We start from the raw sequence: 25214 nt of genomic DNA on the forward strand, positions 1-25214 counted from the left end.
AGAGGAAAGAGATTCGGCAGTGGAAGTCAGAGCCCCTTCAAGTTTAGTATTTATGTCTTTGACCGCCCATAAACTGTGTCCTAAGGCTCCTCTCGACAGGCGGGCTCCGACCGCTGATGTTGTTAAGGAAATACCGACCATGATTGGGAGGAAGGCGGCCCTTTTTTGTCTTGAGGGTGGGTGAAGAAGATGGAACAGTTCTGAATTGGAGTACAGAGTGAGTTGAGGGACAATGGTGACAAGAAGGCATGGGGCAGTAAGATTAGGCAGGATGGAGGTAGAGAGGGTTCTATTGTACCAGAAGAAAGAGCCTGGTGGGGTGAAGGTGTGGTTATAAATGGTTGAGGAAGGGAAGGACAAGGAGAAGGTTCATGTGTCCAGAATTTGGGGTAAGGAGACAATTTAGTTAGTATGGTTTTCTCTACCTTTCCAGATGCCTGAGGTCGGTAAGGGCAATGTAGGTGCCAGGGGAGAGAAAGTGACTGGGAGAGTTTTTGTATTATCTGGGTGGTAAATTCAGGTCCATTGTCAGATTGAATGGAAGTGGGCATCCCAAATCGTGGGATGATTTGGGAAAGGAGAGTCTGGGCTACGGTGGACGCCTTTTTATTGGATGTTGGGAATGCCTCTACCCATCCTGAAAAGGTATCAACAAACACCAAGAGGTATTTGAGGCGCCGGACGGAAGGCATGTGTGTAAAATCGACTTGCCAGTCGGCTGCGGGTGTGAGACCTCTGGCCTGGTGGGAGGGGTATGGCCCAGGTTTGAGAGGGGTGTTAGGATTGGTACGCTGGCAGATTGTGCATGTGGAGGAGATTTCTCATAAGTGGGCTTTGTCAGATGGGGTGATTGAGAAGAAGGCCTGTAAAAACTGGGATAAAGCTTGGGGGCTAGAGTGAAACAGGTCATGGAGCAAGCGAAAGACAGAGGACTTATCATCATTAGGTGGTTGGGGCTGAGAGGGTGTCTGTGAACCCTGGGGGCCGTAAGGAAGAATGGGAAGTTGGTTTTGTGTCTGTGGGTGCCGTGCCGCAGTGCGTGCGGCGAGGTCAACCTTACAATTCCCGCGAGTGATTGGGGAATCATCCCTCTGGTGGGATCTGCAATGAATGACTCCTAATTTACAAGGTAAATGGGATGCCTCGATTAATGTGGAGATTAAAGCTGAGTTGGTGATTGTGTTATCCTTGGTGTTAGAAGTATATGAAAGACATATTTGGAGTCAGTGTATAAGTTAAGAGTTTTTCCTTCAGCTAGAACGCAGGCTCGCGTGGCAGCGATAAGTTTAGCCTGCTGGTTGGTAGTACCCCTGGGTAAAGGTTGGGCTTCTATAACCTAATTCGGTTAAGGGAGACTATGGCATAACCTGCGTAATGAGTGTTTCCTTCCTTGAATGAGGATCCATCTGTGAACCATGCGAGATCAGCGTGAGACAGGGGCCCCTCAGTGATGGAAGAGCGGTAAGGTATGAAATTCTGAAGGCTTTCTATGCAGCTGTGCAAAGGCATGTCGGGGGAATCTGGTATAGGCAGTAGAGTAGCCGGGTTTAGGGGTGGGCAGGTATTGAAGGATAGGGCAGGATTTTCCAGAAACGAGGTTAGGAGGGTTAGAATTCTGGAAGGTGGGAGGGATTGGAGAGCCTTATAGGTAAGGAGGTCTTTTAGGTGATGTGATGAGAGAATTCTGTCCTAGAATGCCCAGAGCTTGTCATGAACATAGAGGAAAAAGGGTTTAGTTAGATCAGGGAGATGAAGTGCAGAGGCTGTTAGGAAGGCCTGTCGAAGCTTGAGAAAAGGGCGCTGAGGTGAGGAGAGTAAAGGTTCTTCAGGAGGACCCTTACTCATATTATAGAGAGGTCAGGCTAGCAAAGAGAAATTGGGGATCCATGCTCTGAAATATCCAGCTAGACCCAGGAAAGATAGGATTTCTGTTTTGGTTTTGGGGATGGGCAGGTCAGTAAGAAGCTGTTTCCTGTCCAGGGTGATTTCCTTTTTTCCCAGGGAGAGGAGAAAACCAAGGTAGGTTACAGATGGCAAGGAGATTTGGGCTTTGGCAGGGGACACTCGATATCCCTTACCCACTAGGAAGTTAAGCAAATGGGCAGTGTCAGCTTGGGATTGTTCCCATGAAGGACTGCATAGAAGGAGATCGTCCACATATTGTAATAAGGTGGACTCTGGATGGTTTAAGTGAAAAGATTTGAGATCCTGTGCTAGGGTCTGCCCGAAAATATGAGGGCTATCCCGAAATCCCTGTGGCAGGACTGTTCAAGTGAGTTGTTTGGAGTGGCGGGAATGGGGGTCGGTCCATGTGAAGGCAAAAATGTCCTGAGTGCCGGTTTCCAGGGGTATGGAAAAGAAGGCATCCTTTAAGTCCAAAACTGAGAAATGAGTAGAGGTCGCTGGGACCTTGGAAAGAAGAGTGTATGGATTTGATACAAGGGGATGAATGGGAATGACAGTGGCATTAACAAGACGGAGATCTTGGACGAGACGAAAGGTGCCATTAGGTTTTTTTACAGCGAGTATGGGAGTATTGAAAGGGGAGTGAGTGGGACGGAGATACCCCTTTTTTAATAGGTCCTGAATGATGGGACTTAACCCGAGGAGGGTTGCTGTGGTTAATGGATACTGAGCCTGGCAAATATATTTGGAGGGGTCTTTTAGTTTTATGTGTACAGCGGAACACTGGGCCAGAGCGGGGCTGGCAGTGTCCCAAACTGTGGGGTTAACAGGGTGCGTTAAGATGGATAAGGAATTCCTTGGAGGGGTGGGATCAGTAGTATCTTGGGCTTGAACTAGTGCTAGGAGGAAGGAAATGGGGGAAGAGGAAGAGGACAGGGGCAAGGTAATGGAGACTTGAAGCCGTGATAGAATGTCCCGTCCCAACAAGGGGACGGGGCATTGTGGCATGACTAGAAAGGAATGGGAGAAAACGTATTGAGTGCCTTGAAGGCAGCAGGTTAAAACAGGGGTTTTTTGGGGAAAGATTTGTTTACCTCCTACCCCGACTATAGGAGAGCTGCTGGAGGTGGTGGGGCCTTTATATTCCCTTAAGACCGAAAAGGTGGCTCTAGTGTCCAGGAGGAAAGATATTGGGTGGCCATCCACAACCATGGATACCCTGGGCTCCTGCTTTGTTATAGAGATGGTCGAGAAGGGCCCAAGGCTCTGTCAATCCTCCTCAGCAAGGCCCACCATAGGTGGTGTCCACGGTTCGGGGGACTGTGGGGCAGTTGGTCCCTCACCCCTTCAGGTGAGGGGGCAATCAGATCCTCAATGTCCCTTCTTTTTGCATTTTGGACAAGGAGTGGTGGGTGGCCTGGGGGTGGGGCAAGCCTTTGCCCAATGCCCTTCCTTTCCACATTTAAAGCAGGCTCCAGGTGGAGGCTTAGAGGTGGAGGCTGTGGGAGGGTGCCCAGGGGGTTTGATAAGCCGGGCCAACATCTGGAAGTTGGCGTGGTTGGCCTTTTGTTTTTGACGTTCTTTTTCCTTCTCCCGATTATGAAAAACCTTGAAGGCCACTGACAGACAGGATTTCGGTCTGAGGGGTTGCAGGACCCTGCTCTAATTTTTTAAGTTTAGTTTTAATGTTGGGGTAGGATTGGGCCAGGAAATGGGTCATAAGGACATGCCGGCCGTCTTCTGAGTTGGGGTCTAAGTTAGCGTATTGTTGAAAGGCCTGAGTTAATCTATTGAGGAACTTGGAGGGAGTTTCCTCCTTTTTTGGACAATTTCTTGAATTTTTTGGAAATTGACAACCTTGCGAGCTGATTTTTTGAGGCCAGTTATTAAGCAAGAGGCAAAACGGTCTCGAGCCTGGATTCCCTGGGCTGTGTTATAATCCCAATTGGATTCCTGTTCTGGGACTGTTTGGGGGGCCTGGCGGGTGATTCGGATTGGTACGATGGGTGTCAGTGGCATGGGTTTGGGCTGTATCCCAGACCCTGCGGAATTCCTCGGGAAGTAGGGTATTGGCTAGGAGCATGAAGATGTCATGATGTGTGAGGCTGTAGGCCTACAGGATCCATTGGAATTCTTTAATGTAGGTGGTAGGGTCGGTAGAGAAAGAGTCTAGTCTTTTTTCTAATTCTATAAGGTCAGCTAGGGAAAAGGGAACATGGACCCTAACTACTCCTTCAGCCCCAGCTACCTCACATAGTGGGGCGATTGTTAAAGGGGCAGGGGGATGTCCTCGGGAATGGGTGAAAGGGGGGCTTACTGGGTCAGGAGTAGGTGAGTGTAAAGACGGGTGAGTGGATGGCGCTGGAGGTGCAGAAGGTGATGTGGATGACGGGGGAGGAGGAGCGGACGCTGGAGGCACTGGGGGAGGAGGAGGTCGGTAGGGTGGGGGTTCATCAGCAGGGTCGAAGGTGGAAGGATTGAGGGGTGACTGTGAAGAGGGTTTACAGGCTAAAAGGACTTGAGAGGGAGCACAGGAGGAGCAGAGGGCGGGGTTCTGAGCCAAGAGGTGAAAAGCCTCGATGTAGGGGATCTCCTTCCATTTTTTTAGGCGCTGGCAGTAGTTAAAGAGGTCAAGTAGGTTTTTCAGAAGGCATTGAAGTGGAGAGTCCTCTAGGGAGGAGGAGGAAGCACCCATTCTGGTCTCTTAATGGGAATTTTAGACAGAAATTGGACAGAGATTAGTGATAAGACAGATCCTTCGGCCGGTTGGGAAAAGCGGGATCCTAGAGGGCATCCCCAGTAGGTTACATCAGTCCTGGCAGGTTCAGGTACGAACCAGGAGGAGAGAAGGGAGCTGTGGGTCGTCACCCAGACCTTCACTTCTCTAGGGCAAAAGCCCGGTGCCTGAAGGAAACCTAGCGCTAGGAATTTCTGGTCGGTCCCGGACCGGGAAGTGGAGAGAGACAAAAATCGGACAGAGATTAGAAGAGAGTGGTGGACAAGAGTGTGAAAGAGAGAAGGAGAGAACAGAATGGGGCTTTTAACCTCCAAAAATGAAAGTAAAAGTTTACTGGGGCTTTGGAACCTGTTATAGTTTGGGAATTTATGGTGGTCGTGAAGACCGTGGTGGAGTGGGTATGGGTGTTAGGGGCTACTGGACGATCTGGACTCCCTGTGGTAGCCTGAAAAGGGCCAGTGCCCTTTAAAAAAGGGGGCTTACCTAATGATGAGCCGGTGGTGAGTGGAAGAAGCCAGCGCCGGAAACAATGGATGAGGGTGGACCGTCAATGGTGAGCAGTGGAAGGGAGGCCGGTCCTGGTGGGACGGAGTTCCCGAGGGGCGACTCAAGAGGTGCTGCTGCTGTGATCTGAAAAGTGTTACAGCTCAAGGGAGCCCTGAGGGGTGACTCGGAAGGTGCTGTCGCTGCGATCCGAAAAGTGTCGCCGCTCAAGAGAAACTCCGTCCCGGGTTTCGGCACCAAATGAAAGGAAGAGTCAACACCAGCTGACGATCCACTGGAGAGAGCCCGTTTATTAGGCAGCACACACACACATATATAGGGCTTGAAGGGGAAAGCTGATTGGCTTAAAATACAATCCCTACTTAGCATACCGCATGGGGTTTGGGGGGAGCTGATTGGTGTGTAATTCGCGCCAGCGGGAAGGAGAATACGAAGAGAAGGGCGACCAGCGCCATGATGGGGTGTGGCCGAGAAGAGCTTATGTGATCAGGGTGTGATCCCTTGGGGCATTTGGGTCTCTACAACTCCATCATGGCCCTTTTCCACAACACCAGGCCTTTATTGCAGATGACTTTCAAATCTTTGTTTGGAACCCACACTAAAAAACACATTTTTATTTTGACTCAGTACACGCATATAATTGTTTCATAAATAATATTTACCTGTGGTATTCGTGATTTACTCTGATAAATTCTATCCCATCCTACTTCAATGTATTCTATTTCTTTAAAACAGAAATACTTGAAATGGCCCACTATCTTGAGTTTGTAGCTTTTTTTTTTTTACATTTTAGCTCTACCATTTATTGACTGTGTAACTGTAAACAAGGTAATTAACCTCTCTGATTCCTAATTATCTCATTTGTGAAATTATAATGTTTTTTTTTAAAATTTTATTTTGTCGATATACATTGTGGTTGGTTATTGTTGCCCCTTACCAAAACCTCCCTTCCTCCTCCCTCTCTTCCCTCCCCCCCAACAATGTCCTTTCTGTTTGCTTGTTGTATCAACTTCAAGTAATTGTGGTTGTTATATCTTCTCCACCCCCAGGCTTTTTTTTTTTTTTTTTTTGTGTGTGTGTGTGTGTGTGTGTGTGTGTGTGTGTGAATTTATATATTAATTTTTAGCTCCCACCAATAAGTGAGAACATGTGGTATTTCTCTTTCTGTGCCTCCCTCATTTCACTTAATATAATTCTCTCAAAGTCCATCCATGTTGTTGCAAATGGCAGTATTTCATTCGTTTTTATAGCAGAGTAGTATTCCATTGTGTAGATGTACCATGAGTGGATACAGAGTTCGTAGCTTTTTAAGGGCTCTTTCATTATAGTTTGAAAAACAGTACTTTAGAGGACATCTTCACAAAGTAAACAAATATTTGCGTTCTGAGGACTTCCAGGCTGGGTGAGAACCATGCGGTTTCTAGCTGGGCAACTTCTCTCACATTACCATTGAAAACAAAATGTGTTTGGTTAAGACCACAGTTGACATATTTTTAAAATAGGACTTTAACTATAAAAAAAATTATTGAGCACCTGCGATGTGTCTGACTCTTTACTGGTACTGGAGATATGGAAATATATGGAGAGGTCCTCATCCTCGAGGAACTCCTAGACTAGTTAGGGAGACAGCTTGGTAGACAGCGGCAGTGTGATGAGGGCTGTAATAGAGGCATCCACAAGGTTCTTTGGAACAAAAGAACTGTCACTTAGCTGAGATTGGGTGGTGAGTAGTGGTGGTGAGGGAGGTTCCTGGATTAAATATCATGAGAAGTGAGGGATGACTGGAAATTAGCCTGGGATAAGAATGGGTAGGTTGCAGAGGCTGGAGTGTGTTACTAAAAGAAATTATATGCTATGGGCCAGATGATTTACATAGCTTATCGAATCTCCTTTATAATCCTCACATGAGATTCTCATTTCATAAGTAAGGAAACTGAGGCTCAGAGAAATTAAATGACCTTCTTGTGAAGGGAAAACCTTGTTTTTCACTTCTCTTTTAGTATCCTTTAGGCCATAGTGTCTCCACTTTTAAAAGTGAAGTAGGAAAAGCTAACTGAATCTTCTTGCTCAGTTTCTCTTGGTGTCACCGTAAATAAAACTCTGGAATTATTGTTTGCAGGGATGTCTTACCTCACTCTGAATATGCCAGACCATTTCTGTTCCTAGCATACCATTGGTTGGGAATATGGGAGGAGCCAAGACCCCCATCCCATATTCCTCAGTCTTAGTGGGAGGCTGTATTGTCTAGTGGTTAAGAACATGGCTCTGAGTTCAGACCCCATCACTGCCACCCTCTAACTGTATAACCTTGGGGAGGTTACTTCACGTTTCTAAGCCTTGGTTTTCTCATCTGTATAATATAGTTAACAATGGTACCCAACTTATTAGGCTGTTGTGAGAATCAAAAGAGAAAAATGAATATAAAGTGCTTAATGTAGTGTTGGCACCTGGAAACTACTCAAGAAATATTAGCAATCAAAGCATTATACTAGGAAGCAAGTTCACTTCTCTAAACTCAAGTTTCAGTCGTTGATCTGAACCGTCGTTGATCTGAACCTTCGCTGATATCTTATCTTTCATGAAGCCTACACTGCAGCCATACGCTGTAAATGAAACAGGAACTCACCACAGGGTCTCGCCATGGTTCTGCCAGAGAAGGCAGGGTAGCCAACTGTATAAATCCATTTCTGCTGCTTATAACAAAACACACGGAACTGGGTTATTCATAAAGAAAAATGAAATTTATTATTTACAGTTTCTGACGCTGGTAAGCCCAAAGCCCATTTGGTGGTGGTGACAGTGACCCAGGGTTTCACATTGCAAGATGGTCAAAGCAGAGAGAGAGAGGAAGACAGACTCTCCTCTTCTTTTAAAGCCCTCAGAACCACATCCTTGACCACCATTTTTAATCCATTCACTGCAGCAAAGTCCTATAATCCAATCGCCTCTTCAAGGTGCCACCTTTCAATTACCATGATAGGATTTTCCACCCTCTTAACAGTCACATTGGGGGCCAAATTTCTAATACATAAAACTTGGGGACACAATTTAAGATTCAATGAGTTTGGGGGGACATAATTCAATCCACTACACCACCCAATTTCTGTGCCACTGGATGCAGCTTTTAGCCCATAGAATGCTACAGACACATTTCTATTTGGGATGTAAGTGAGGACTCTAATTAGGAGCTGGGGCAGAAAGGAGGAATGAGACAACAAATTAAGGAATAGGTGGGGAAAAGAATATGGGATAAAGAAGGGGAAATAGTATGACCTGGCAGGATGTTCATATACATATAGGACAGCTAGGAAAAGAGAAGAAGGAGATAGATGAGAGAGAAGGAGAGGGAGGAGAGGGAAGGGAAGAGGGGAGGTAGAAAGGAGGAGGGGGAGAGGGAGGAAGGAGAAGAAAAGGAAGGAGGAGGGGAGAGTGATGGGGGAGAAGGAAATGAGGAATGAAAGATCCCAGAGATAAGACAACACATAATTTTAAAAAAGTCTGGCAGGTGTAACTAGGTGTTTGTTATGTGGTGTTCACTCGTCAAAGGCATTTGCTTTGTAAATTGTGGGTCATGGAAGGGAAAAGGGAAGAATAGAAGATGGGAAGTGCTTCCCCTTGAAATCGAAGTCAGAAATTCTGAGAAAGCAGCATTAAGATGTGTTTCCCTCGACCTTTTGGCACTTTATGAACTTTGTTCCATTTCCCTGATGTCTAAGCTATAAGCTACTTGAGTCACAGACCATGACAGGTAAGCTCATGAGATTAAGATTTTGTCACAAAACTGAAGAATCTTTGAATTGGACGACCGCACTCCATGCAGTAATCTCTTCAACAGGACATTTAGCGGATGGTCAAGTCCACCATGGACTTCCCTAACAGTTCACAAAAAGTCAGACCACTATATAACTCCAGTAGCTACACAATTTTCTGGTTATTGCGTTAAGCTACAATTTGTCTTCTGGTAATGTTTACACGCTGGACCTAATGCCACCAGCTTAAGCGACTGAGAAGCAAGTGAGCTCCTATTTCTTCATGACAGACCTTCAAACACTGGCTAGATATCTAATCCCTTCAGTTGTTCCTCATTTTGATGATTTCAGAAACTTATTCATTCTAAATGACCTCTTCTGGATACAGTATAATTGTAAACACTCCTCTTTGATCAAGGTGCTTAGAACAATACAGCATCAAACATGGTGGACAATTTCTGGCAACAAGGCAGAGTACAATAATAGATCGCCCACTCATCAAAATACATCAAAAACTTGTGAGTGCTGAATGATGTGTAACGTAAAGATTCCAAACAACATAGTTAAGCCTAAAGGAGACTGCCTGTAACAAAGGGAAGCATTGAATACAGAAGAGTAAGAGTGAGCTGACAGAGGGGCAGCTCATAGGTGTTTTGGTCCTGGTTTTGCCCAGGTGCTGGTAGTTTCCTAATGCCCATGCAGGGATGGGAGACTTTGCCATCTGATAGTGGATGGTGACACATTGCAAAAGAGATCCCCTACACAGAGTGGGATCCTCTGACAGGTGTAAAGTTTATGACAAAGGGACAAGAAAACCCTTTCCTGCTGCCCCTAGGAAATGTTGAAAATACTTGCTAGAGTATTGGAGAGACTAAAACCCCAGGCATGTGATGTGCACTGATTTGGGGCCTCAATATTTTGTTGTCTGCATTGAGTATAAACCACAAGTTGAGAAATTAACACAAGAACTGATCCTTAGCCATTGACATTCCTAGGGCCTTGGCAGAAGCAAATGCAAAATAGACTTTTTTACAACCTAGAGCAAATGGCACTCTCACAGAGGAAAAAAATGAGAAAACATCAGCAAAACCCTCTATAAAGATAAGGACAATAAAAAGGACAAGTTACACTGGGAAAAGAGACAGCACACAGTGAGAAAATTTACTTCTCAAGAACTGAAGCTAATAACATAATGTGAAAAAGATAAAATAAGTATGCTTAAAATGTGTAATGAGCTAAAAGAAGGAATAGAAGGCACAATAAAAAATACAGTTTGATAAAAAGAACAGAAGCATTTATAAAAAGAATCAAATCAATTTTCAATATATCCTATAAACCAAATAGAGCCAAATCAAACAAGTCAAAGTTCAGATTATATAGGCATTTCAATAGTATTTGAGTCCAATTGGTTTTGTTCAGGGTGTGATGGCAACCATTTAGTTTGGTGTAGAATGCTCTGATTTAAAGAGTTATTCAATTTTGTTACTCCATGATGAGGTATGGAGTACAGAACTTTCAATAACGGAAGCTTTAAGGACTCAGGAGGACCAGGAGGCCATTCAGTCTTACCATGAACCCACACTTAACACTGGATTTATATCCTCTTAAATACTGATTTTATTTTTCCAATTTAGGTGCATAGCACTGCTTATTTAATAGGTTATCAAAGGTATTTTGACTTGGATCAGTCTTATGGGCTTTATTCAAATTGCATATCTTAACAATTTCAGTATTGGCTAACTTAGCATGAAAATCTGCCAAAGTATTTCCTTGTTACTCAATTCTTGTTCTACAAGATGTTGGGTTAGCAGATTTGTAAAACCAGCTTCTTCATGAGAGTTCTGAGAATTCTTATACAGTCCAATGGCATAACACTAAAATTATTACAAACCTGTACATGTCAAAGTCCTTTCCATGAACCTCCTTGAAAATGAAACATTTCAGGTTTATAGTTGCTCAGGAAATTACCAAAGTAAACAATTAACCAAGACAAAATGGCCACAGTTAAAGACATAATGAGAGTTCATTACCATGATGACACAGTAGACAAGGAAACTTAGCTATTTCTGTTGCATACAACATTTTAAGATACTAACTAAAATCTGACTGATACCATTATACAAGAACTAATAAATTTCTATTAATTTCATACAATTTCTAAAACACACCTCTGTATATTCACAGGTTTCATATCTGTTAATTCAACCAACTTCAGATCAAAAATATTAAGTAACAAACAATACCACAATAAAAATAATAGAAATAAATAATACAGTATAACAACTATTTCCATATTATAAGTAATCTAGAGATGATTTAAAGTATATGTGAAGATTGTGTAGGTTATATGCAAATATAAAAATATAAAAAAAACCCATTTTATATGAGGTACTTGAGCATCCATTAATCTTGGTATCCCCCTGTAGATACTCATTATTTGACAATGCTTTCCATATAATTTAACATATAAAATAAGGTCAGTTAGTTTTATAATTCTCTTTCTATAAGGAGAGGTATCCTTATGAGAAGTTCCAAGGCCCATCTTGAAAATACCAAAGTCAATTTGAAGTCAAGAAAAAGACTTAATTTAGAATTTGATTTTGGGCTCTCTGCTCTCGCTGCTTCCACCATCTTGCAATGTGAGACCCCTGGGTCATTCTTGCCACCACCAGATGGACTTTGGACTTCCCAGCCTCAGAAACTCAGTAACTCTTTCAAAGACATTCTTGAGGCCGTGTGACCGAGCAAGCAGCCCGAGGAGGAGGGAACTGAGAATGGGGAAGGTGACAAACCAGAGGCAGAGAGTAAGCGCCCGACCTGACACAGCCCTGTGAGTGACACCTGGCCTAGCCCTGCTCGGGAGGGCTGACACCCTCCCGGCTTTGGCCTGCATCACCAGGCCACTCACCGCTCCGGGGCTGCCTCCATTTTCCCAGGTGGTGGTAGCTCTGCCCGGCTCGGCTCCTCACTGAGCCTTCCCACTTGCTTGCCCCGGCGCGGGGCTTCCCGGGGCCTGTGGGCTGGCCTCCCCTCCCACTCCCTCGGTGGTTCTCTGGTGGGGCTGGTGGCGTGGGGCATCCCCCGGCTAGTGTTGGGAGGACAAGGAAGTACGGGTGGGGCCGACTGTCACTCCACTACACCCTGGACTCCGGCCCCCGGTAAACTTCCTGTTACTGGTAGGCAGATACCATCTCTGTGGCCACCAGTTCGGAAAAACGCCTAACCAATTTCTGGTTGGGAACAGTGTGGTAGGAGAGTTCCCAAGTCCGCTTGAACCTGCCAGAGATATGATTGCAGGCAGGCGCTAGACTCGGTCCATGCCGGGGGATACAAAGGTGAACAAGTCCCGAGAAAGATCTACAGTGCTACAAAGGCACCCAGAGCAACCGGTCATCAGTGCCTAGCAGAAACCTGGTAGACTTCCTGGGCGAGGCGGTGCCGAGCAGGGCCTTGAAGGCCCAGCTGATAGACGAGGGTTGCAGAAGACACGTCCCAGTCCAGCCCAGTGCGCACAGAGTGGGGAGACGTGTGGCCAGGGAGGCAGAGACTCGACAGAAACCACACACCCTGTGGGGTTGCCACTGCACGATCCAACAGCCTGGGCCAGAGCACACAGAACAGGGAGTAGTCCTGCACAGGAAGTGAAAGCTCAACAGAGATCACACACCCAGTGGTACATGATCCACCAGCCCAGCAGAGTCCAAGCTGACCAGAAAGGCGGCTCCCCGGAGAGGCCCAAGACCCGAGGCAACCATACACACAAGGCACTAGAGGCCAACTGAGCAGTCACGGAGGTAGCCATACGAAATTGGCAACGACAGCAACATCTTAGTTAGTCAATACTCTCAAACAGGTGGACTGTGAAACCCCCTGCCACAATGAATAAACATAAAAAAAAAAGATACCAGAAATAGAAAAAATCAAGAAAGTACACCACCAAAAGTTAATAAATCTCAAACTCTAGATCCTATAGAACAAGAAGCCCTTGAAATGACTGACAAGGAATTTCGAGTGATAATTCTAGGGAAACTGAATGAGAAACAAGAAAACTCAGCTAGACATAATAATGAAATGAGGAAAAGTATACAGGGTCTGAAAGAGGAAATGTACAAGGAAATCAATGTCCTGAAAAAAATGGAGCAGAACTTGCTGAACTGAAGAAGTTATTCAGTGAAATAAAAAAGACAATGGAGAGTTTAACCAGCAGGCTTGTCGAAGTTGAAGAGAGAACCTCTGAACTTGAAGATGGGCTGTTTGAAATAACACAAGCAGACAAAAAGAAAGAAAAAAGAATCAAAGACATTGAAGAAAATTGGAGAGAGATATCAGACAACCTTAAGCGCTCAAATATCCGAGTCATGGGTATTCCAGAAGGGGAGGAAAATGGAGATTCCATTGAAAACATATTCAACAAAATAGTGGCAGAAAACTTCCCAGGTATAGGAAAAATCACAGATCTTCAGATCCAGGAAGTTCAACGATCTCCAAACGTATTCAACCCAAAAAGGCCTTCTCCAAGACATGTCATAGTCAAATTGGCAAAACTCAGAGACAAAGAGAGAATCTTAAAAGCTGCAAGAGAGAAGCGTCAAATCACCTATAAGGGAGCCCCAATCAGGCTAACATCAGACTTTTCATCACAAACCCTAAAAGCTAGAAAGGAATGGGATGATATATTCAAAATACTAAAAGATAAAGATTGCCAGCCAAGAATACTCTACCCTGCAAGGCTATCCTTCCAAAATGAAGGGCAAATAGTATATTTCTCAGACCAACAAATACTGCGGGAGTTCACTACCACATGACCACCCTTACAAGAAATCCTCAAGGGAGTACTGGGTTTGGTTCCTGAAAAATAACTACCACTGCCATAAAAACCCAAGAAAAATCAAAACCCACTAGTATAATAAAAATGGCATTCATGAAGAGAAAACAATCAAACAGAAACGCTATCTACACCCTAAGGAACCAACAAACACAGAAACCAAACAGGAAATCAGAAAGCAAGGAACAAAAGACACCTAAGACAACCAAACAACCAATAAAATGCTAGGAATAAATCAATACCTTTCAATGACAACGTCTTAATGTAAAAGGCTTAAATTCACCAATGAAAAGACACAAACTGGGTGACTGGATCACAAAGGAGGACCCAACTATATGCTGCCTACAAGAGACCCACCTCACCCATAAAGATTCACATAGACTAAGAGTGAAAGGATGGTAAAAGATTTACCATGCAAACAGAAAAGAAAAACGAGCTGGAGAAGCTATTCTTATATCTGACAAAATAGACTTTAAACTAAAAACCATAAAAAGAGACAATGAGGGACACTACTTAATGATAAAAGGACTGATCCATCAAGAAGACATAACAATCATAAATATGTACACACCCAATGTTGGAGCAGCCAGATTTATAAAACAAACTCTATTAGACCTAAAGAAGGAAATAGACACTAATACCATAATTGCAGGGGACCTGAACACCCCACTGTCAATATTAGACAGATCATCTAGGCAAAGAATCAGTAGAGAAACACAAGATCTAAACAATACTCTAGACCAATTGGAATTGGCAGATATCTACAGAACATTCCACCCAACAACCTCAGAATATTCATTCTTCTCATCAGCACATGGATCATTCTCCAGGATAGATCACATATTAGGTCACAAATCAAGTCTCAATAAATTCAAAAAAATTGGAATTATCTCATGTATTTTCTCAGACCACAATGGATTAAAACTAGAAATTAATAACAAATGAAACTCTGGAAACTATACAAACACATGGAAATTAAACAGCATTCTACTTAATGACATATGGGTCCAAGAAGAAATCAAGCAGGAAATCAAAAAATTTATTGAAACTAATGAAAAGAATGATACATCATACCAAAACCTGTGGGATACTGCAAAAGCAGTATTGAGGGGGAAATTTATTGCATTAAACGCTCACTTCAGAAGAATGGAAGGATGGCAAGCGAACAACCTAACACTTCACCTTAAAGAACTAGAAAAGCAAGAACAATCCAAACCTAAAGTTAGCAGACGGAAAGAAATCATTAAGATCAGAGCAGAACTGAATGAAATTGAGAACCAAAAAACAATTCAAAAGATCAATGAATCAAAAAGTTGGTTTTTTGAAAAGATAAATAAAATTGACAAACCATTAGCATGGCTAACAAAAAAAGAAGAGAGAAGACTCAAATAATAAAAATTAGAAATGAAAAAGGCGATATTACAACTGATTCATCTGAAATACAAGGAATCATTCGAGACTACTATAAACAACTATATGCCAACAAATTTGAAAATCTGGAGGAAATGGATAAATTTCTGGACACACACAAGCTCCCAAAACTGAACCATGAAGACATAGAAAATTTGAACAGACCAATAACAATAAAGGAGATTGAAGCTGCTATCAGAAGGCTCCCAACAAAGAAAAGCCCAGGAACAGATGGATTCACAGCAGAATTTTACCAAACATTCAAAGAGGAATTGACACCGATTCTTTACAAACTATTCCAAAAGATTGAAACGGACGCAAATCTCCCAAACTCATTCTATGAAGCAAACATCATCCTGATACCAAAACCAGGTAAAGATATAACCAAAAAGAAAACTACAGGCCGATATCCTTGATGAATATAGATGCAAAAATCCTCACTAAAATACTAGCAAACAGAATACAGCAACACATACGTAAAATTATCCACCACGATCAAGTGGGATTCATCCCAGGGATGCAAGGTTGGTTCAACATACGCAAATCAATAAATGTGATACACCATATTAATAAAGTCAAACACAAGGACCATATGATCATCTCTATAGATGCTGACAAAGCATTTGATAAAGTTCAGCACTCATTCATGACAAAGACCCTCTATAAATTAGGTATAGAGGGAAAGTATCTCAACATAATTTAAGCCATATATGACAAACCCACTGCCAATATCATCCTGAGTGGGGAAAAGCTGAAAGCTTTTCTTTTAAGAACAGGAACTATACAAGGATGCCCACTCTCACCACTCCTATTCAACATAGTGTTGAAGTACTAGCCAGAGCAATCAGAGAAGAGAAGGAAATAAAGAGCATCCAGATTGGAAAAGATGAAGTCAAACTGTCCCTGTTTGCAGATGACATGATCCTATATATCGAACAGCCTAATGCCTCTACAAAAAAACTATTGGAATTGATAAATGATTTCAGCACTGTAGCAGGATACAAAATCAACACACAAAAATCAGTAGCATTTCTTTTCTCCAATAGTGAACATGCAGAATGAGAAATCAAGAAAGCCTGCCCATTTACAATAGCCACGAAAAAAATAAAATACTTAGGAATTGAGTTAACCAAGGAGGTGAAAAATCTCTATAATGAGAACTACAAACCACTGCTGAGAGAAATTAGAGAGGATACAAGAAGATGGAAAGATATCCCATGCTCTTGGATTGGAAGAATCAACATAGTGAAAATGTCCATACTACCCAAAGTGATATACAAATTCAATGCAATCCCCATCAAAATTCCAAAGACATTTTTCTCAGAAATGGAAAAAACTATTCAGACATTTATATGGAACAATAAAAGACCACGCATAGCAAAAGCAATGCTGAGCAAAAAAAATAAAGCTGGAGGCATAACACAACCTGACTTTAAGCTATACTAGAAAGCTATAATAACCAAAACAGTATGGTACTGGCATAAAAACAGACACACTGACCAATGGAATAGAATAGAGAATCCAGAAATCAACCCACACACTTACTTCCATCTGATCTTTGACAAAGGCACCAAGCCTATTCACTGGGGAAGGGACTGCCTCTTCAGCAAATGGTGCTGGGATAACTGGATATCCATATGCAGGAGAATGAAACTAGATCCATACCTCTCGCCGCATACTAAAATCAACTCAAAATGGATTAAGGATTTAAATATACACCCTGAAACAATAAAACTTCTTAAAGAAAACATAGGAGAAACACTTCAGGAAATAGGACTGGGCACAGACTTCATGAATACGACCCCAAAAGCACGGGCAACCAAAGGAAAAATAAACAAATGGGATTATATCAAACTTAAAAGCTTCTGCACAGCAAAAGAAACAATTAACAGAGTTAAAAGACAACCAACAGAGTGGGAGAAAATATTTGCAAAATATACATCTGACAAAGGATTAATATCCAGAATATATAAGGAACTCAAACAACTTTACAAGAAGAAAACAAGCAACCCAATTAAAAAATGGGCAAAAGAGCTAAGTAGGCATTTCTCTAAGGAAGATATACAAATGGCCAACAGACATATGAAAAAATGCTCAACATCACTCAGCATCCGGGAAATGCAAATCAAAACCACATTGAGATACCATCTAACCCCAGTTAGGATGGCTAAAATCCAAAAGACTCTGAACGATAAATGCTGGCGAGGTTGCGGAGAAAAAGGAACTCTCATACATTGTTGGTGGGACTGCAAAATGGTGCAGCCTCTATGGAAAATGGTATGGAGGTTCCTTAAACAATTGCAGATAGATCTACCATACGACCCAGCTATCCCACTGTTGGGAATATACCCAGAGGAATGGAAATCATCAAGTCGAAGGTATACCTGTTCCCCAATGTTCATCGCAGCACTCTTTACAATAGCCAAGAGTTGGAACCAGCCCAAATGTCCATCATCAGATGAGTGGATACTGAAAATGTGGTACATCTACACAATGGAATACTACTCAGCTATAAAAACGAATGAAATACTGCCATTTGCAACAACATGGATGGACCTTGAGAGAATTATATTAAGTGAAACAAGTCAGGCACAGAAAGAGAAATACCACATGTTCTCACTTATTGGTGGGAGCTAAAAATTAATATATAAATTCACACACACACACACACACACACACACACACACACACAAACCGAGGGGGGGGAAGAAGCTATAACAACCACAATTACTTGAAGTTGATACGACAAGCAAACAGAAAGGACATTGTTGGGGGGGAGGGGGGGAGGGTGGTGGGAGACAGGTTTTGGTGATGGGGAGCAATAATCAGCCACAATGTATATCGAAAAAATAAAATTAAAAAAAAAAGACATTCTTGATGAACTGATAATAATAATTAATTCCCTAAATAAATACTGTTATAATTATGTTCCAGATAACATAAATGTCCTTACCCAAATAGCTAAGTAAAAGATACTGTGGAATATCACACAGCCATTAAAAAGAATGAATACAAATTAAAAAAAAAAAAAAAAGAATTTGATTTTGGGAAGTTTGCCAAAAATATCAAATGTTTAAAACACTTGATCAAAATAGCATCATAGGTGTCTGTGAAATAACAATTATTCATTTAACCAAAGTGATAATTAAAAGATTTCAAGGGCAAATACAGAAAGTTAAGTAGTTGTAGTAAAGATCTTTGGCCTTTAATAGAAAGGATTCAGTTTTCTTAAGTGATCAAAATCCCAATAAAGACAACATAAAGCATAGGAAATCATCTTGGTAAAACACAGAATCTTTGTTTCCTTGTCTAGTTACAAAAAGATAAAGAAAAACCTTTCACTATTTTCTGTTAAGAGTGAAGGACAGTACTTCAAGTAAACCTTGTTTTAACATAGAGAACCAAAATCTAGTTTTGCATCAGTGTACTTTTGATACTAATGCTTAATTTTTAGAAAAATATAATTTCCTGCTAATTGAAACTAGCTTGATCACATGTAAAATTCCTTTCACAAGACTCAAGTTCTAGAAACCTTCTACAACTTTCTTATTCAGTTTTTGTTGTGAACTTTTCCTCTTCTCATTTTGTAACAACCAATCTTTCTACTTTAGGACAAAAGTTACTCTTTTCCTCTTAACAAAATCACATCTTCCATTCCTCATAGTTCCACTTACCAAAAACATGTCTTACTTTCCTTGAATACAAATTTATTTCCCTTACTATTTCTTGTTTTAATTATTGTATATTAATTAGAATTTTTAACTCTTAATAACCATAATTTCTAGTAAAATCTCAAGAAGGAAAGCAATTTTGAACTGTCTGTCATATACCAACATTTTGTGAATATGCATTTCATAATTTCTGTAAAAATGTACTTTCTCATAGAACAATTTATTTTCATGTTGACTATCAGATACAAATATATTTAGCTTCTCTGAACTGGGAAAAACCCGATGCCTAAATATTTATATAGTTAAAACTAGAAATAGTAAGGGAAATAACTTTGTATGTAAGGAAAGTAAACTTATGTTCAATAATTAATGTTTCAGTATTTTAACTCAGAAGTAACTCAGACACTTTATAAACATCTATTACTTAATTTAACATAGCATACCTTTAAGATTTCAAATTACTGTAAAAGATTTTTGAAATGATGTCAAGTTCATTTACAAATTTTACACCATTTACATTCACCCAATTTACTCGTTCTTAACAATTATGCTCAAATTCCTCATTAAACAAAGCTAGCCATTGAAGGAGTTCAGGAAATGCCACCCCAATATATGCATATTGGTATACATATTTTTGGTGTATTGATTACTTTGAGCTGACGGTACTTGAAAAACAGTAGAATGCAGCGGCTTTCACAGTTCTCCTCCATTTGCCCAAAGACAGATCTTATAAAAGGAGCTCAATTGTCATGAATCTTCTGAAGATTCACTCTTGCCACATGACAGAAGGTCAGAAGTCCACCACAGCTAGACAGACCCTGTTACAAACTATCACCTATTTTTTAAAAGACCATTCATCTTTTCCAAAACCATTTCCACCGAGAATCTCTTTTCTTCACCCCTGACCATTTTTCCCTTTACAGCAGGGTGAGGGGGAGATGAGTCAAGGGACACTTGCCCTTTTCTTGATTGATCTGCCTGATTATTATTCTCAACAATTGCTAGCTAGATTTCTCATTTTCACCCCCAAAAAACTAATGTGGAAATCTGACCCCCAACTTGGCAATGTCGGGATCGTTTTGGGTCACGGGGACAGATTCCTCATGAAAGGATTAATGCTCATGGCAGGTGGGGGCGATAGTGAGTGAGTTCTCACTCTATTAGTTTCCTCAAGAGCTGATTGTTTAATGGACCCTGGCACCTTCTCTCTCTCTCTCTCTGGCTTCCTCTCACCATGTGATCTGCTTGTACCTGCTGGCTGCCTGCCACCTTCTGCCATGAGTAATAGCAGCTTGAAGCCCACACCAGATGCAGCTGTCCCAGAATCATAAGCCAGATAAACCTCTGTTCTTTATAAATTACGCAGTCTCAGATATTCTGTTATAGCAACACAAAAATGGACTAACAGAAAAAATTGGTACCAGGAGTAGGGTTGGAGCCCTCACAGAGAGCCTCCACCAAGGAAGTGTCTAATAGAGCCAAGGCAGCATGGCTGCCTCCAGGACCCCAGAACTTAAAGGCCATTGGCAACATGCAATGCCAGCCTGGAAAAGCCACAGGTACCCGGCAGAGCTGTAGTGGTGGGGCTGCCCTAGGCCTTGGAGGACCAGATGCCTCACTGTGCCCAGGATGCAGGTCTTGTAGTCAAAGATTATTTTGTAGCTTTAAGATTTGACATGCTCTGCTGGGTTTTGGAATTGTTTGGGGCTTGTTTCCCCTTTTTTTCTGGCCTATTCCTCCTTTTAAAAATGGGAATGTGTACTCAAAGTCTGTTCCACCATTGTATCTTGGAAGTAGATAAATTTGTTTTGATTTTCACAGGTTCACAGCTGGAAACAATTTTGCCTTTGGTCTCAGATGAGACTCTGGACTTTGGACTTTTGAGTTGGTGCTGGAACAAGCTAAGACTTTGGGGACTGTTGGGATGCAATGATTGTATTTTGTATGTGAGTGACATGAGTTTTGGACGGCCAGGGATGGAATGATAGAGTTTGGATGTATTGTCACTCAAAAACTCATGTGGAAATCTGATCCTCAACTTAGCAATGTTGGGAGCATTTTGGGTCATGGGGACTGTTCCTTCATGAATAGATTAATGCTCGCCCTGGGTGGAGGGGGTAGTGAATGAGTTCTCACTCTATTAGTTCCCACCGGAGCTGGTTGTTTAATGGACCCTGGCACTTACCCTCTCTCTCTTTCTGGCTTCCTCTCACCATGTGATCTGCTTGTACGTGCTAGCTGCCTGCCACTTTCTGCCATGAGTAGAAGTAGCCTGAGGCCCATGCCAGATGCAGCTGACTCAGAATCATAAGCCAAGTAAACCTCTGTTCTTTGTAAATTAGCCTGTCTCAGGTATTCTGTTATAGCAACACAAAAATGAATACAGGGTCCATCTGGTCTGTCCAACCTTTGGTAGATTTAACCTTTGTTTTAAAAGCATCACTGTTTATTTTATTCATTCTACTTTTAACAGCTATCTAAAAGTTTTCTACGTTAAATTTGGATTTCCAAAGGGATGGTTTTTAGATAAAACAAGGTACATAATCTTCATTGAGACAGGAGCTAGAGACAAGCTGGTTGTGAAAGGTACTGAAGTGAGTCAGGACTGCTTGGACACCCACCATGGCTCTTTGCAGCTGGAACAGCTAAAGGCGAGGGAGACCATCTGGCAGAAGCAAACCGCCAGCAAGCCAGAGTGGAGTTCTGCCTGTGTCAGGGCTTGGGAATTGGTTGGCAACCTGAACAAAAGGAACCTGAGGTGAGCCTGTGGGGCAGGGCGCGGGGCGAACAGAGGAGAGTGGAGGTCAGAATCGCGTGCTCGACTGAGCTCCGCCAGATTCCCACGCCCAGCAACATTAGGCACCTGCTGTTTATGCTGCTCTGGGGGCTCCCCCAGCTTGGGGGAAGTTTCGAGAGTGAATGGAAGGAGGGTGGCCAGATACGCGCGCCGGGGAGGGTGGAGAGAGGGAGCCCCGCTGGGACTGAGGGAGACGCACGTTGGGGCGGAAGGAGGCGCGGCTCATGGCAGGAGATCGAAGCCCACTGGGTGATCCAGTCTGCGTCTCCCAGCTCCGGGGAGAGGGACTGGGGCTCAGAGCTCGCAGACACCGCACCTCCTAAGGAAGCTCATCCAGCGTTGTTTCTTTCTTTCTTCCTTCCCCTTATGCCGTCTGCTCTCCTGGCCACCCGTGCACTCCTCCAATCTTCACTCTCTCTCAGTCCTGCAAAGGAGTTTCCCCGTACGCTGCCTCCAGATCTCGTCCTTCAACAGCAGCAGGAGGTGCACGGACTGCTTGGTGTGGCTGGGGGAGCTGCAGACCCACAGTTGGAGCAATGACTCGGACACCATCCACTTACCGAAGCCCTTCCTGGTCTCAGGGAAAATTCAGGGACCAGCAGTGGGAGACACTGCAGCACATATTTCAGGTTTACCGAAGCAGCTTCATCAGGGACATTCGGGAATTGGCCAAAAAGGTGCACATAGTCTGTGAGCTGAGGGATGGGATCCTGGGCAGGTATCCAAGGGGAAAGAGTGGGTGCAGAAGCCCAACTGAGAGTCTGTGGCCCCACCTGATGAGACTCTCCACTCTCTCTGTCCTCTTCTGATGTCCTCTTCTGCCTTGAGATCTCCCAGCCACTGACTTCTCACAAGATCTCTTATTCCTTCCTGCTCTACCTCTTTCATTTCCCTGAACTCTGAGTTTCCAGTTTAATCCTCACATCAATTTGTTTTCCAGTTTTTAAAACGTTAAAAAAAAAATTCTATTCTTCTCCTCAGATCCCATTGAGATCCAGGTGTCTGCTGGCTGTGAGGTGCACCCTGGGAGAGACTCAGAAAGTGTCTTCCATGTGGCATTTCAAGGGAGAGATATCATGAGTTTCTAAGAGTCTTCTTGGAAGCCAGCCCTTGATGCCGCACAGTGGGCTGATATGGCCCACAGCGTGCTCAACAGGAAAATGGTGCAGCAGCTCCTCAGTGACACCTGCCCCCAGTTTGTCAGTGGCCTCCTTGAGGCAGGGAAGTCAGAACTGGAGAAGCAAGGTCAGCCTGCCTTCCTTACTCCCTGTGCTCCATTTTGGGGCTCCATCCAGGTCTTTGCACTCAAGGATTTTTATCCATTGAGTGTCAGAGGAAGAGAAGGGCCCAGGATAAGGCTTGTGGGTATTTAGTCATTCCACAGACATTAACTGAGTGCCTTCTGGGGTCCATAAATTTAATTAAATAAACACCAGGTATCAAAATTGAGTCAGGCAGGCAGAATCTCTGCTTCTGTGAGAGGATGAGAAGATAGATTAACAATTAAAGCAGTATTTGAAACCTGCTACAGCTGAACACAGAATGTAATAGGAGTACAGAGGAGAACCATTTACAGGAGGCTGATTTCAGGGAAGGAATGACTATCAGGGAAGTCTCTCCCAGAGGTGACACAAATGGATTGACGTTATAAGAGACTTCATCTCCAGAAGTGGAAATGTGGGAAGCATGAGCCTGGCATGAAGCCTGGAGACTGTAATGGAGAGTGCTTACTTTAAGATCCCCCTTCTCTTACTAGATACAGTGAAGCCCAAGGCCTGACTGTCCAGTGGCCTCATTCCTGGGCCTGGCCATCTGCTGCTAGTGTGTCATGTCTCTGGATTCTACCCAAAACCCATGTGGGTGATGTGGATGTGGGGTAAGCAGGAGCAGCCAGGCACTCAGAAAGGCCAGGTCCTGCTCAGTGGTGATGGGATGTGGTATCTCCGAGTGACCCTGGATGTGGCAGCTGGGGATGCAGCTGGCTTGACTTTCCAGGTGAAGAACAGCAGTCTAGGAGGCCAGGACATCATGCTCTACCAGGGTGAGAAGGAACCAGGACGCAGACTGCAAATGGGAGCAGGAGGTCCTCAGGCATAGAGGAAGGGACTGGGGAAGAGTGGGGCTTGACATACCCAGGATAGAGTTTCATATATGAGGCCCCCAACCAGAAGGGGATTCCAGATACAGGGAGGAGGGAAATAAAGACCTGAAACTCATAAAGGATTGAGATAAGATTCTCCATATAGAAGAATAAACGAGACTAAAATCTCAGAGATCCAGAAGTAAGTGGGAAATAAAGAATCCAAGAGGATTCATTTTTCAGCAGAGAGAAGACCAAAGACCTTAGAAAGGCAGGTTAACAAAAATAGCTGTGGTTTAATGACCGCTTGCTGCATGTGGGCTGACCACTCTGCATACAATAGTTTGTCTAACCATCAGAACTCTCCTTTGAAGCCAGTACTATTATTCTGTTTTGTAGATTCGGAAATTGAGGCTAAGACAGATTAATTGCACAGAGACATGTAGGAAGTAGAATGGCTGGATTTAGACAGGTCTGCCTAGCTACAAAGCTGCTGCCCCTGCCCTCTCTGCTACACTATCATGTGCTGAAGTGAGCTGAATTAGGGATACACAGACCCTGAGAAGAGATGAGGAATTAAAAACTTATGAAGAATAGAAATAGGCTCTTTAAAGGAAACAGGCAAGTCACATGGTGAGAGGAAACAAGAGAGTGAAAGAGGGGAGGTGCCAGGGTCTATTTAACAACAATTTTTTGTGGGAACTAATAGAGTGAGATCTTACTCAGGACCCCCACTCCCAGAGAGAACATTAATCCATTCATGAAGGATCCACCCTCATGACTCAAACAGCTTTTAGCACTGCCACATTGGGGATCAGATTTCCACATGAGTTTTGGTGGGGACAAACATCTGTATTAGTCTGTTTTGTGTTGCTATAACAGAATTACTTGAGACTGGGTTATTTATAAAGAAGAGAGGTTTATTAGGCTTATGATTCTGGGACAGCTGCATCTGGCATGGGCCTCAGACTGCTTCTACTCATGGCAGAAAGTGGCAGGCAGCCGGCAGGTGCAAGCAGATCACATGGCAAGAGGAAGCAAGAGAGAGAGAGAAGTTGCCAGCGTCTTTTAAAAAACAAGCTCTTTTGGGAACTAATACAGTGAGAACTCACTCATTTATTCCCCTTCCCCCAGGGAGAGCATTAATCCATTCATGAGGGATCTTCCCCCATGACTCAATCAGTTTCCAACACTGCCACATTGGAGATCAAATTTCCACATGAGTTTTGGAGGAGACAACGCATCCAAACTCCATCAACATCCAAACTCTATCAAAGTTCTCTTGCTGTTTGGTATGAATGTTAGGCTTGCTTTTCTCTATTTCTGTGAAAAATGTCATTGGTATTTTCATTGGGATTGTGTGAATTTGTAGATCACTTTAGGTAGTATGGTCATTTTCACAAAATTAATTCTAACAATCCATGAGCATGGAATGTCTTTCTATTTTTTTGTGTCCTCTTTAATTTTTTGATCAATGTTTTGTAGTTTTTATTGTAGAGATAAGTTCATTCCTAGGTATTGTATTTTTTTTTGTAG

General features: G+C 43.0%; 1 protein-coding gene across 1 annotated transcript in view; it reads left to right on the forward strand.

The window, feature by feature from the left end:
• The window catches only part of LOC134384298 (antigen-presenting glycoprotein CD1d-like), a 47750-nt gene extending 24055 nt beyond the window's left edge, over positions 1-23695 (forward strand). Inside the window, 5 exon segments of the mRNA XM_063105859.1 lie at positions 21438-21716; positions 22021-22166; positions 22168-22288; positions 22580-22843; positions 23361-23695. Coding sequence (XP_062961929.1) covers positions 21438-21716; positions 22021-22166; positions 22168-22288; positions 22580-22843; positions 23361-23695 — 1145 coding nt within the window.
• Positions 23696-25214: the final 1519 nt, after the last annotated feature.

Source organism: Cynocephalus volans, chromosome 8, assembly GCF_027409185.1.
Source record: "Cynocephalus volans isolate mCynVol1 chromosome 8, mCynVol1.pri, whole genome shotgun sequence".
Classification (NCBI taxonomy): domain Eukaryota; kingdom Metazoa; phylum Chordata; class Mammalia; order Dermoptera; family Cynocephalidae; genus Cynocephalus; species Cynocephalus volans.